The 13,166-nt window shown below is 49.3% G+C and overlaps 1 protein-coding gene across 1 annotated transcript in view; it reads right to left on the bottom strand.

Moving 5' to 3' along the window:
• Mgat5 (alpha-1,6-mannosylglycoprotein 6-beta-N-acetylglucosaminyltransferase) overlaps positions 1–13,166 on the bottom strand; it is a 275,296-nt gene that overhangs the window by 30,765 nt on the left and 231,365 nt on the right. Inside the window, exon 13 of the mRNA XM_055602025.1 lies at positions 4,448–4,597. Within this exon, the coding sequence (XP_055458000.1) occupies positions 4,448–4,597 (150 nt within the window). The remainder of the gene's footprint in view (positions 1–4,447; positions 4,598–13,166) is intronic.

The raw sequence follows: 13,166 nt of genomic DNA, 5'->3' as shown, positions 1-13,166 counted from the left end.
CACACACACACACACACACACACACACACACACACACACACACACACCAGAAACTAGGAAGGTGAAGAAAACCCACATTAATGAAGATGGAGAATTAAACCAAAATGTAAAATATGCTGCCCTAGTGTGTCACGATACGCAGGCTCCAACTCCTCTTTTGGAGTTTGGTAGACCAAATGGCCTGCCTGTGGTTTTCAGATAAACAAATAGTTTATCAACATTTATGGCTCTGTTAGAAGTGGTTTCTAGATTATAGCAACTTCCCAGCACTTTATGCTCCAATCTCCACCCCCACCAACATCCCACTGTCCTCTGAGGCCCGGGCTCTAAAAGGCAGGCTCAGACAGAGGTCTATATAACTGTGCTGTGGACTAGATGCAGCACTTCAAAGCTGGCTTACAGGCTGGGGAGGCGCATAGGGCAGCACGCTTGCCCTAGCATGAGCTAAGTCCTGAGTTCAACCCCGGCACGGAAGGAGCCAAACCAAAGCAATACCAAACCCAAAGATGGCTCATTAACAAACATTATGAGCTGCAGAGTGACCCGAACACCAGCCATTTTTCTCTCTCTGAAGATATGGGGAAAGGAGGCCAGGCTTGCTCTCCTCTTTAGCTGAGCCTGAGGAGAGTCTACTCACTTTTACAGACATTTCTCTTTGGCAGCTCCTGCTCTTTACTTCCAACATGGATGGGAATAAATCGCTTTGAAATTGCTTAGAGGTACAGATGGAGTGAGAAGCGGGAAAGGATCTGAATGCAAAGCCAGGCTAGTCTGTGTCATATTTCCAAACTCAAGATTCATTCATCTCAGCTGCCTACTGCTGGGCTCTCAATGTAAGGGGAGCCTTGGACATATACCGCTCCATGCTCCTCCTATCTGCCAACAGTTTGAGCCACAATTCCACATGGAGTGGTTTAACATATTCTTTAAGATTTATTTGTATTCTAAATTATGTGTAGCTGTGTGTGTGTGTGTGTGTGTGTGGGTGCATGCATGTATGTGTGTTTTCACATGAATGAAGGTGCCCATGGAGGCCAGGGACATCAGATCCTTTGGAACAGGTGGGTGTCAGTGGCCCAATGTGAGTGCTGGGAATGAACTTGGGGCCTAAAAGAAAGACAGCATGTACCACCTAATATATTCTTCTCAGAGAAACAGGAGATAAATAATTACACCTGAGCACCATCATAGGGCATCAGTTTTAAATTAATTACTTAAAATGTTTATGTGTGTATATACCTGTTTATCTCTGTATCAATGCTTGCAGTACCTACAGAGGCCATAAGAGGGGGTTCGATCCTCTGCAACTGGAGTTAAGAGGTGGTGTGCCTGGTATAGGTGCTGAGAACTGAGCCCCGGCCCTTTGCAGGATCAGCATGTGCCCAACCACTAAGCCATTTCTCTAGTTCCAACACCTGCTTATGTATCTCCTTTTTTAAAGGATATATAAGGATTACATATAAAAACATATATTTAAGGATATATATCTTTATTGTGCACGCGCACGCACACACAGGTGAGCGTAATAAGCTCAAGCTCAAGCTGCGCTCTTGGCTGATTGGCCTACTCCAACATCATAGCTGGGTGGCAGGGGCTTTTTTCTTGTCTTCCTCAGGATGGACCTCAATTTTGGCCCATTTCCCATTGTCTGACAAGGTAAAAGGATGGTAGGCAAATGAGAGTGTTTTTAAAATCTGCAGGGCTGAGGAAGACGTTCACGAGGTTGGGTGAATAGAAGCATGTGAGACGGTAATGACACGCTGCGAGACAAGCGCTGCCGTGGTGTTATTTTAAAGGAACTTGAACTTTCAGTAGGATCTCACTGGAGAAAACGAAAGTAAGGCAAATGGCAGAAAAGAGGATTGGTGCTGTGATAGGGTCCGGACATCCTGGAGACTGGAAAATGTCAAACTAGGACAGAAAATGACGGGAAGAGAACAGAGAAACTGGGGCACTCCTCACTCACGGAGCCACGGCGGTCGGCAGAGGACGGCGGGCCTTTAAGGAACTGAAGTCCTCATGAAGAGAAGCCCAGGTTTTCCAGTCAGAGAGTTAAAAAAATTATCAAGATCACACGAATGACTCGGAGGCAAAAAGCATCAATTGTGTTTGTAGGTTGAGAAACTGAGTCAGAAATCAGATACCCTTTCAACTGGTAAGCAGTCGTGAACTTTGTTTATAAGATGACTCGCATTGTTGTGTAAGTGATGTGTGTGTGTAAGTGTGGGTGCTCTCATGCCAGCACATGTAAGTGGGGGTCAAAGGGTGGTTTGGGGGATTTAGTTCTCAGTTTCTTTCCCAGAACCCCTTTTTGTGGGTTCTGGGAATCAAACTCTGATCCTCGGGCATGAGCAGCGCTGCTGTATTGCGGCTCCTACCCCCCCGACTTAAAAACTGTTTTTTGTTTGTTTGTTTTTTTGGGGCCCAGCATGGAGGCACACGCCTTTAATCTCAGCACTCAAGAGGCAGAGGCAGGTGAATGTCTGTGAGTGTGAAGCCAGCTTTGTTTACATAGTGAATTCCAGGGACAGCCAGGGCTATGTAGAGACCTTGTCTCAAAGACAAAACCAAACAAAAACGTAAATAAGCAAAATAAAAACTGCTGTATGTGTGTGTTTGCAGGTGTGGACGTATGGAGGTCAGAGGACACTCAGGTGTAGGTCCTCGAGTCTGTTGGAGACTGAATCCCATGTGCACTGCAGCCCACGGGGCTGGCCAGCCTGTCAGCTCGTGGGTGCTCTCCTGCTTCTCCCTCCATCTTGCCACAGAAGCGCGGGAATTACAGATGAGCACTGCCAAGTCTGTCTAGGTGGGTCTTGGGGATCCAAACTCTGGTCTTCATGTTTGGGGGTTAGGCACTTTACCCTATGAGCCATCACTAAGTGTTCTGAAGTGTGGGTGTTTATGAAGATGCTATGTCAAAGGCCCAGCAGCGCTTTAGTTCCCAACCAGTAAGCCTCAGGGGTTGGAGCCTCCTCCATGTCATGGTCTCAGTTTACCATGAAAAGCCCAGATGTCTAGAACCCACAGTGGTGTGAGCTCTGTTCACTCCACAGCTACTGCCAGATGCACCTACTGAAGACAAACTCCTGGGCTGGGGAAGCAGCTCGGCTAGTCAAGCGCTCATGCTCAAGCCCGAATTCACCCCCAGAGCCCACGTAAAATAAGTGGGGCGCAGTAGTGCATGCTTTCGGCCCTAATTCGGGGAGGCAGAGACAGGCAGAGCTCGTGTGCTCCCATCCAGACAGCCTATTTGGTGAGCTCAAGGCAAGCGAGAAATTCTGTCTAAAAAGCCCCAAATCAACCAATCAACCAAACAAAGCCCAAGATATGGGTTGGAAAGATAGCTCAGCGTTAAGAGCTCTCACTGCTCCTGTGGAAAACCTGGTCCACTCCCCGAACCCACATCTCGGCTCACCTCACTCTTCTGACCTCTGTCCTCCATGCCCATGGTGTACTTATGGTCCTCAGGAACACATACATACATGTGAAATAAAATAAATATAAAAAAACCCCACGAAGTCAACGGTACCTGAGGAAGGATACCCAAGACTGACCTCTGGCCTCCACATGAATGCACATACATGTACACACACATACACACACAAATAAGTAATCCTCAGTGGTAGCCCAACCACCTATGCCACAGTGAACTCTGCCTGTACCTGTTACAGGCAGACCGCACTTCCTCATCACGTCATATGCTAACAGCAAGTCTAGGTGTATTAGATTTAGTTCTCTCCTGAGATGTCACCTGGCTCCCTGAATCTGCCTCCTCATGGTCTTCTGCACACCCCTACAGTGCTCCTGGAGTTGGTCCCCTTGTCCTCATCTGAGGAAGGGCTGGTGGAGAGCACCTGGGGGACCTGATTCCTTGAATGGCAGCAGCCACTGTGGCCTCTGTGACCCTATCGGAAGGTCATCCTTGGACATGGCGGGGCATCACCTTTCCACTCTCAGCTCCTTACTTGCTGTTCAGCACAAGAAAAGTTCTCCATAAACATGGGTTGTTAAATTTCTTGAGGTTCAGGGAACAGAGCCCAAAGCCTTGTGCACATCAGGGAAATGCCACCACTTAGCAAGTCAAACTTGAAGCAGCCACAATTTACAATTTATTACTCCCCTCCCCCCTTTTATCCCAATAGCTGCTCTAGGATATCACTGCCTGGTCGCCGCTTAAAGCTTAGACAGAGCTTCATGCATCCTAGGCTGGCAACAAACTCCTTACATATTTGAGGGTGACTTTGAACTCCTGATCTTCAGCCTTTAAGTCTCAAGCGCTGAGATTACAGGCTTGAACCATCATGTCCAGCATGGGTCTTTCTCCTTTACAGCCAATATACAGATACACTTGAAGCACAAAACCACGTGTAAAAACTCCCGTTTTCCACACCAGGGGAAAACCCCCATAAACCATGTGAATTTTTATAGATCTCTAAGAAGTTACCTTGGTTTCCCGGAGAAGAAACTGCAGGTCACGTCCGCTGAGAATGCCGTGATTTTTCACGTAACTGGGAATGTTCTTCGTGCTGGAGCCATAAACGGTGGCGTGTACCTCCATGTATGTGTGAATGATATTCAAGTAGAATTTCTTGTTCTAAAGGGAGGACATTAGCAGGAAGTGAATTAGTGAAATGACCTGCCTGGTAGGTCAGAACCTCGTGTAACGGCTTCTGGGCTCAGAGATAGAACTGGTTAATGCTGAATCTTAGACCTGTGACACACCAAGACTGAGATTTATTTTAAAAGCAATCTGGCCTAGGAATGGAGATGTGGCTCGGCGGGTAAGCCTGGTGCCTGTCTGCAATCGTGGTGCTGGGGGAGCTAGAAAAAGGATCCCTGGAGTACGCCGGCTAGCTAGACGAGCCCAGTCAGCCACCTCTGGGTTCAGGTGAGGGACTCCGTCTCAACAGTAAGGAGAATGACCAAGGAAGACACTGATGCTGACCTTTGGCCTCTTTCATATGTGTGGGCATGAGCGCGCACACACACACACACGCACACACGTACAGGTTCTGATAAGTGAGCCCACATACATGCAAACCCATATACACTGCAGAGACACATACACACATGAAAAAAGGAATCTTTCTGGATCTTGAGGGCAGAAACAGTCATATTGCCACTATGTAAGTCTACAATTAGAGCCAAATGTGCACATGTGTGTATTACCATATATACATGTATATAAAACCATGTTTATGTATATTATATTATGGTTATTATTTGAATGAATATATATATATATATATAAAACCATGTGTGTGTGTGTGTGTGTATGTTACAGAATAACAACAGTTATGGCCAAGTATTTGGAAGTATAATGTTTATTTTAGGAATTACTGGGGACCCAGTACATTGCTTTTGGCTCACCCTGGGTTTTGGGAAGGAAGTTTGTGTGTGGTGGGGTAGGGATGAAGGCTTGGCGAAGGCAGTCAGTTGGACTGGAATATTTATCCAGAGTCGTTAAGCTGTCTCCAGGGAATACAAACATCCCCTGCTTGCCCGTATTTCAAGCCATGATTAACTCATGCTGTCAGAACGGCAGCCCACTTCATTCTGATGGGGAAGAGGCGGGTTTTGCACAGTGTGTACTGAGGGACCCAGCAGCTGGAGAGCTGAGATTCCCAGGTGAGCCAATGGAGGCAGCAGGGTTAAGTGGGAATGCTGAGGTGCTCTGCAGCAGTGGAGAGAGAGCACTTCAACTTTTTATCAGAAGCAAAACCGAAGGTCCAACATCTGCAGGCACAGGTTTTCAGGTTCCAAAATCGAAACCACCTGTGCCGAGGAAGCAAGCTCTCTTTAGCTTCCCCTTCACACTTCCGTGTGACTAGGGTGCACAAGTGGATTCTGTATGGCATGCCCCACCACTTCCCTTTTTAATGTGAAGGATTCAAGTTCTATAATGGTTTCCAGTTGTGTCAAAGTAGGACACACATTTTCGTATTCTGAGTGTTTTTTTTCCCCCTCTCCACAATGGGCAAATCTAATAATAGCCAGTTTGTGACCAAAGACAGAGAGAGAGACACAGACACACACACACACACACACACACACACACACACACACACACACACACACACAGAGAGAGAGAGAGAGAGAGAGAGAGAGAGAGAAAGAGAGAGAGTTGGGTGGCCCTAGAAGCCCAGGGTGCAGAGAAGTGGACTTGAACTCAACTGAAGCTAAGGCTCCCTGTGTGCTTCCATTGTCCTGTGACTATCACATAGCACTCTGGACTTTGGAGGAAACATTTCAGAAGTATCAGAAGTAAACATGAATAAAACCCACAATTTCTGGATCCATTCCTCTGTTGAGGGACGTCTTGGTTGTTTCCAGATTCTGGCTATTACGAATAGGGAAGGAGATAGGGGGTAAGAGGGAGGGAAGGTGGAACTAGGGAAAGTTGAGGGAGGGTTCTTCAATTGGGATATATAATGAATAAATTGTGAAGAAAAAAATTACAATTAAAAAAGGAAGAAGTGTGCAGTTTCAGCCATCAGGTGTTCAAGCCAAGCTTTAATTATTTGAAGTAATAATAATAAAAAACCCATGAACAAAACCCAGCTAAGCTCAAGTTAAAATTACCTATTTTATGCATTAGAGTATCAGGCAGTGATGAGTAACCTTCTGACTGCAGCCAGCCCAGAAACGAAGTGAATGCCTGAGCAGCAGGGTCAGTTCCATGCCTGCATGCTGCTAAGGGTCTGACTTTGGACATGTGATCCCTTGAGTAAGCGGGAGTGGAATAGTTTCTGAGCCCTGACTGTTTACTCCAGGCCTGAGCCCTGTTTAGGATCATCTGTGTCCTGTGAGTTGATTGAAGGCTCTAGGACATGGGTTCCTGTGCTAGGTGTCTGGTGTCCCTTCCTTCTTGTCTTCTCAGACCCCATCTCACCACCAGCTCCCTGGGAAGTCGGTGGCTGGGCTTGTTAACCCTGCTGATATCCCCACTGGCCAGCCTAGTGTGGGTCTGTCCGGAGGACGCAGTCATCTAGAGGCCCCAAAGAGTCTGTTAGATCCTGTACAACACAGAGGGATGAAGGTCAAAGGTCATGCAGTGTGGGCGTCAGCCCGACAATAGACCAGGAAACAAGGTGAAGGGAAGAAGTGGGGGTAGGCAGACAGGAAGCAATGACAGGGGCTCAGGATATTGTATTTATTAGAATGAGAGCAAGAGAAACACGTAGAGTGAAAAGGCGAATGAGGAGGAGACCAGGGAAATAAGAGTAAAAGGCCTGGGAAGAAAAGGAGAGGGAGTAGGAGTGAGAGAAAAAGTGGAGAATTGTGCTTGAAGATGTAGCTTAGTGTTAGAAAATGTGCCTAGCATGCATGAAGTCCTGCGTTCTGTCTCTAGCCATGCCATTGTGAGCTACATAAGACACTACCTAAAAACAAACAAACAAAACAAGGCAAAGACACTGGAAGATACCAGTCACCCAGCCGTAGCCATCCTACAGTCCTAAGTCTCCGGATACCAGTGATGGTGCTGGCCACCCCAGATCTCCCCAGAGGCACCCCAGAGGACAGCTTGCTGGCTCTGACCTGGGGCCTGGAAGTGGATGCAAGCATCTGTCCCTAATGCAGAAAGAGGCTTTTCTGCTAACAGCCAGCTGCTGACGGGGGGTGGCCCCAGGCGGGGCTGCAGCAAGCCACAGCAGCAAACGGCCCATGTGGTTTCATTTGAGTGTAAACCCCTTTGCTGCAGACAGATTGAAGATTAGGATCCCAGACAAAAGCCTGGGAAAGGAAGGATCCACGAGGTCACACATGTGCCTCCATCAAGTCCAGGAAAGGCAGGGGAAAACTACAGAAAAGCTCAGCAGTCTGGGAGGGCATTTGGGGGTGGTGAAGTCTCGGAAGAGATTCCCTTCAGAGAGGATTTAAATCCTGCCATCATTTAGGATGTCAGCTATGAGCTCATGCTTTGGAAAGCCACATGTTAGTGGTATCTGAAGGTAGAGTTTTGGAAGCAATTACGATTGGAGGAACTGCGGTCTCATCATAGCTAGTCCTGTGGTAGCTTTGTAGAACTCTGGGAGCTGGAGACATGTTTCTATTTCAAATGGGGCTGCCCCGGAGCTCCCACACAGCTCCCTGCCAAGACCGAAGAGCCAACGAGAAGCAACTTAGGCAACTGATTTTGACTCAGATTTGAGGACATATAGCCTGTCACCGTGGGGTAGGCACAATGGCAGGGGCAAGATGTCCCCAGTCGGTCAGGAATCAGAGACAACAGCAAATTGGGCTGGGTTGTAAACCCTCAGGGCTCACCCGTGACACACTTCTTCCAGCAAGGCTCCCCCTACTGAAGGTTCCCCAACTTTCCCAGAATGCCACCAGCTGGGGAACAAGAGCTCCGATGGGGTAGGGAGGGATCTCGAATTCAAACCACTGGAGCTCCCCAGATGAAAGCCCACTCAATGCTACTAGGGAAGGGTTTCTGGGTCAAATTTCAGGCTTGAACTTGGGGAGTAGCCACTTGCCTCTTGACCTTTTCCCACCAGCTACCTGTGGCTTCTTCAAACTCAACAGGTTTAAGAAGAGGAGCCACCTTGCTCTAGCAGGTTCCCTCCTCTGCTCCTGACCTCAGTGACAGGAACCAATCTCCCACAAACCTCCACCAGGTTCATACATATTGTTCTTACACCCCCTGCCACCTTAGCAGTGCATATGCCAGGTTCCTCCCTAGTCAGATGCTGGAAGCTTGAGGGAGAGATGAGGGACAGATGTCTGAGCCCACCCTGAGTCCCTGCCTCAAAGCTCTCATCCTTGCTCAACGAAAATGTGCTGGAATTAACACAGCCAGCAGGGTGTGTGTGTACACAAATATGGTGCTGTCCACCTTGATTTCTCATTGGTCTGGGGCTGTTGACTGAGCTAGCCTGACTGGTCAACAAACCTCAGAAGCCCTCCGAGGTCCACCCCCCTACACCCCCCTACCCCGGAGCCATACAGTGTGCCACTGTACCCAGCTCTTTAACGTGGGCTCTGGGAATCAGATTCGGGTCCTCCCACTTGTGTAGCAAAGTACATTACTGACTGAACCATTGCAACCAGTATCTTAACAGACCTCCCTGTGGCTCAAGATCTCTGAAATGTCAAGGAAGGACCAGCACCAAGCCTCACTACAAAATAACTACTATGCCTCAATGCTCCATTTGAAAACAAAACTGTAACCCTGGGAAACAATGTTAGGCATATGGATAGTGTTTATACACGTGGGTGTTTGCAGTTCAAGTCCATAGGTTTGCACGAGGATGATATAAATTAACTTCCAGATGCTGGGTATGGAGGAGTGATGGTTTGCAGGGGTGGAGGCCGCCTGACTAATAACTGTATTGTGTAATTGCCACATTAAAATACCACCAGATCGCAGCATCTGTAAATGTGGGTAGCATTTGGATGGCAGCTATGATTTAATAGGTCTACCAATAGTTCATGCTTTGGAAATCCACATATTGATGGCATCTGGAGGCGGACCTTGGGGAAGTCATTAGGATTGGATGAAGTCTGAGGGGGTGGGGGTGACTCCCGGGATGGAATAATGGCTTTATAAAAGGGCCAGAGAAACCTGAGCTAGCACACTTGTTCTGCTTGGCTACATGGGGTCCCTCACCTTATTATGGTGCAACTAGAGACCCCTGCCAGGCCCAGGGCGGATGACAAACATGTGGCCTTCACAGACTCAAACAGTTTGCTATAACAACAGCAAAGGGGCTAAGGCAATAGCTTGTGTGTGTGCCTGCGTGCGTGCGTGTGTGTGTGTGTGTGTGTGTGTGTGTGTGAGTGTATGTGTGTGTGTGTATGTGCTTACATGTGGAAGCTAGAGGTCAACTTGCACACTGTTCCTCCTCCTTGATGCCGTCTACCTTGTGTTTTGAGAGCACCTCTCACTGACCAGGGCTTGCTCATTCAGTTAGGTTGTGGGGAGGCCTCCTGTCTGGCCCCTCCAGGGCTGGGATTACAAGAATGGATCACCACACGCAGGCTCATGAGGCTCAGAAGACAAACAGGCTCCCCATGCCTATCACTCACAAGATTCGTGAGGACCCCTCTGCAGTTACACAGCAGAAAACAACCGCTGGGGCAGACACTGAGCAGCCAGGCTGCAGAAGAGATGTCTCAAGACAGCTGAGCTGCCGGCATAAGCTGCAGCTTTCCTGGGCTATGGCCGCTTTCCAATCATCCTTGCTCTTCACTCTTTCTCACTGGCTTATCAAGCTGTATTTTTGTGCAATTGTTACCCTGGTCTATAGTGGGTTACCTTTCTGGGATGAGTAGAGGTGTGTGTGTGTGTTAAGAAGATCACTCACCAAAACCTTTCCTTCTCCGACTGAAGAAGCTCAAGGGCAAAGAAAATAATCTATTCCTAAAAGCCCTGTCACCTACTGATGTGAGGTGCGGTAGAAGGACATACACTGAGCACACATGAGCACACCCTCTCACAGGCACCACGTGAGACCCTTCTGTGAGGCCTCAAAAGAGCAGCCTGCAGCCTTCCCGATGCTTCCAACTCTCTAGCTTAGTTTAAATTCTCATTAAAAACAACTGATCTAATTGACTAAAGTGAAAATCTACCAAACCTCATCTGGAGGCATGGGGGCATGATTCAGAGGAGCAGGAGAGCAGGAGTGGACAGCAGTCCGCTCCCTGGTTAATTCTGGCTACAGCTGGAGGGATGTCAGGGAGCGGGATCTGAAGAGCTTTGGGAAGTAATTCCACCTAAGCAGCAACCCTGAACCCTCCAAGGCCGGGTGAGAGGCGAGACTGAGAACCAGAGGGTCGGAAGTTCCCAGTCAGCTCCTCCGCAAGGCTGGGAACAAGAGAGACGCGGGACACGGCATCACTTCCTCGGCCCGGTGGACGTTCTGGGTGTGCGGCGGCCATGGGTGTAACACACCTCTCTACTTGAGAACCCTCCCGTTCCCTGCTGCAGGCATGGCTGGACCTTCCCTTGGACATGCCTCCTCTCTGTTCGGTGCCTCGAGAAATGATGCTCTGGGAAGATGGCCCAGTGGGAAGAATGCCGGGTGCACATGCGTGAGCAGCCGAGTTCAAGTTTCCACAACTCATGTAAAGCCCCAGGCGCAGCGATGCAGAGCACAGCCCCGAAGGAGCAGAGGCGGGAGGACCCCTGGGGCTTCCTGGCTGCAAGCCTGGCCCCAAGGTTCTGTAAGAGAACTTGTGAGGGAATAAGGTGAAAACGGTAGAGTAGGGACATGAGATCCTGTTTCCCCTCACAAACACAGAGGTGTGTGTACCTTTGCATACATGTGCAAATATCTCACACACACACACACACACACACACACACACACACACACACACCTGGCTGACACATGGTTTGGAAGGGTGATGAGCCCTGTCTTTGTAACTCAATGAAAAATTCCTTACCTATGAACAGGGGACTGTGACATTTCAGAGTCCGGTTAGGCATGTATTAGAATCATGAAATTGATAGAAAGTATTTTAAAATGTGGTGCTTATGCCTCGAATGCATAAAGGAAGAAGCCGTGAATGGGGACTCCTGCATGAGGAAAGCTTGCCTGCCCTGCCCAGCTTGCCTGCTGCTCCCATCCCTGCCAATCTTGGGCTAAGCCACCCACTCAGCATGCTCCCCTGCTTTCCAACACCGTGCTTCAGGGCTTTCGGCGTCTAACAAATGGCCCTTAAAGGGCCCTGGGGTGCTGCTGGTGAGTTTGCAGGAACAAGAAACCTTGAGCCCCTTTCTGCTTGGAGAAGGGAAGGAGGCCATCAGATTGGAAAGCTGCTCTCTTTCCCTGGCTGCAGATGCAGAAAGCCCTCCATGTGCTGCCTGTTACCAGCTGCGCCTGGGTGGCAAAATCAGAATCAGACTGACAGTGCAAAGAGAAAGGTGCCACAAAGCAAAGTTAGAAGGATGCTGGGCAATATTCAAGTTATGTAGGTGTGTGTGTGTGCATGTGTGTGCGCATGTGTAGGCCAGATGTCGGCCCCAGATGTCTTTCCCAGTGGCTGTCTGTTTCTTTGGCTGAGCCTAGAGCTCACTGATTGGCTCCGAGGGCTAACCAGTGCTTGCAGCGATCCTCCTTGTCTCAGCACTGGCGCTGGACTAATACCACCGCACGCCGGGCATCTGAACCCAGGTCTCAGGCCTGCACTTGGCAGGGCGATCGACCCCGGAGCACCTCCCCACCCCGTGAAGCGGAATGTTTCTGTAGACCTCCCAGAGTACAGTGGGTGGCTGGTGGGGTACATGCCTTAAAGCCTCCATCCCTGAGGCTGGGGGCTGTTTTCTCACCAAGAACTGCAGGTGCACGGGGCTTCTGATGTGCATCTCCAGGGAGCCTCACCAGGTGCGGTGGTCAAGGTCACACTGGTGATAGGTGTGATGGTTGACTGGGCTTCTGCTAACCACTGAGTGTGGACCCCAGAGACCAGCAGCAAACAAGAAGCAATGAGTCCCTCAGATAAGCAACCAGCCCTCCTCTAAAGGCAGGCAGAACAGGTACACGGGGCTCACAAGATCGGCTACTGACTACCATCTCCCTGCGAGAGAGGAAGCTGTCTGTGGAGGGACTAGTCCCCAGGTCTGTCTAGCCGGGCAGGGGCCGCTCAGGAACCACTTGAAGAGCCTCATTGCCTCCTCCAGGAATGTCTGTTACACGTCAGTGACTGTCAGACACACGTGTGCAGGCCTCACAATCTCACGCTGAGCTCCCAGGACTCGGCTTCTCTTAGGGCACAGGAAGGTGTCCACAGGGGTGAGAGGGACAGCGGGCAGCTGGAAAGTCAGGGGGCATGAAGAAATCAAACCGCTAACCCGAGAAAGCTAAGCAGTGACACAGCACAGGTGAGAGATACACAGGGGATGGAGAGGTGGAGGGTTGCCAAGAGCCTCTGCTAAGCTCCAGAGAAAACTGGCATTATCTCCCGGAGAGCCCAGAAGTTGGGCATTAGGCAGCGTGAGTTCTACTGGAGCAACTGTTTCCCATTCTTGATCTAGACCTTTCTCCACTTTGTCCCTGGAAGAGTTTGGGTTCGGGTAGGGCTGGGATGGGAGGGAAAATGGAGGAAAAGGACAAGCGAGAACTCCTGGGGGAAGCAGGATTTGGCAGCCAAGGAAAGAAGCCTAACTTCAAAGGTTCTTTGGGGTCCCCATTATCAAGCTAAAGTGGGTACTTTAA

The sequence above is a fragment of the Psammomys obesus genome, unplaced genomic scaffold (genome assembly GCF_907164565.1).
Source record: "Psammomys obesus unplaced genomic scaffold, mPsaObe1.curated_primary_1811, whole genome shotgun sequence".
Classification (NCBI taxonomy): Eukaryota; Metazoa; Chordata; class Mammalia; order Rodentia; family Muridae; genus Psammomys; species Psammomys obesus.
Note: the sequence above shows the minus strand (reverse complement) of the source record. Positions and strands in the feature narration are given on the sequence as shown.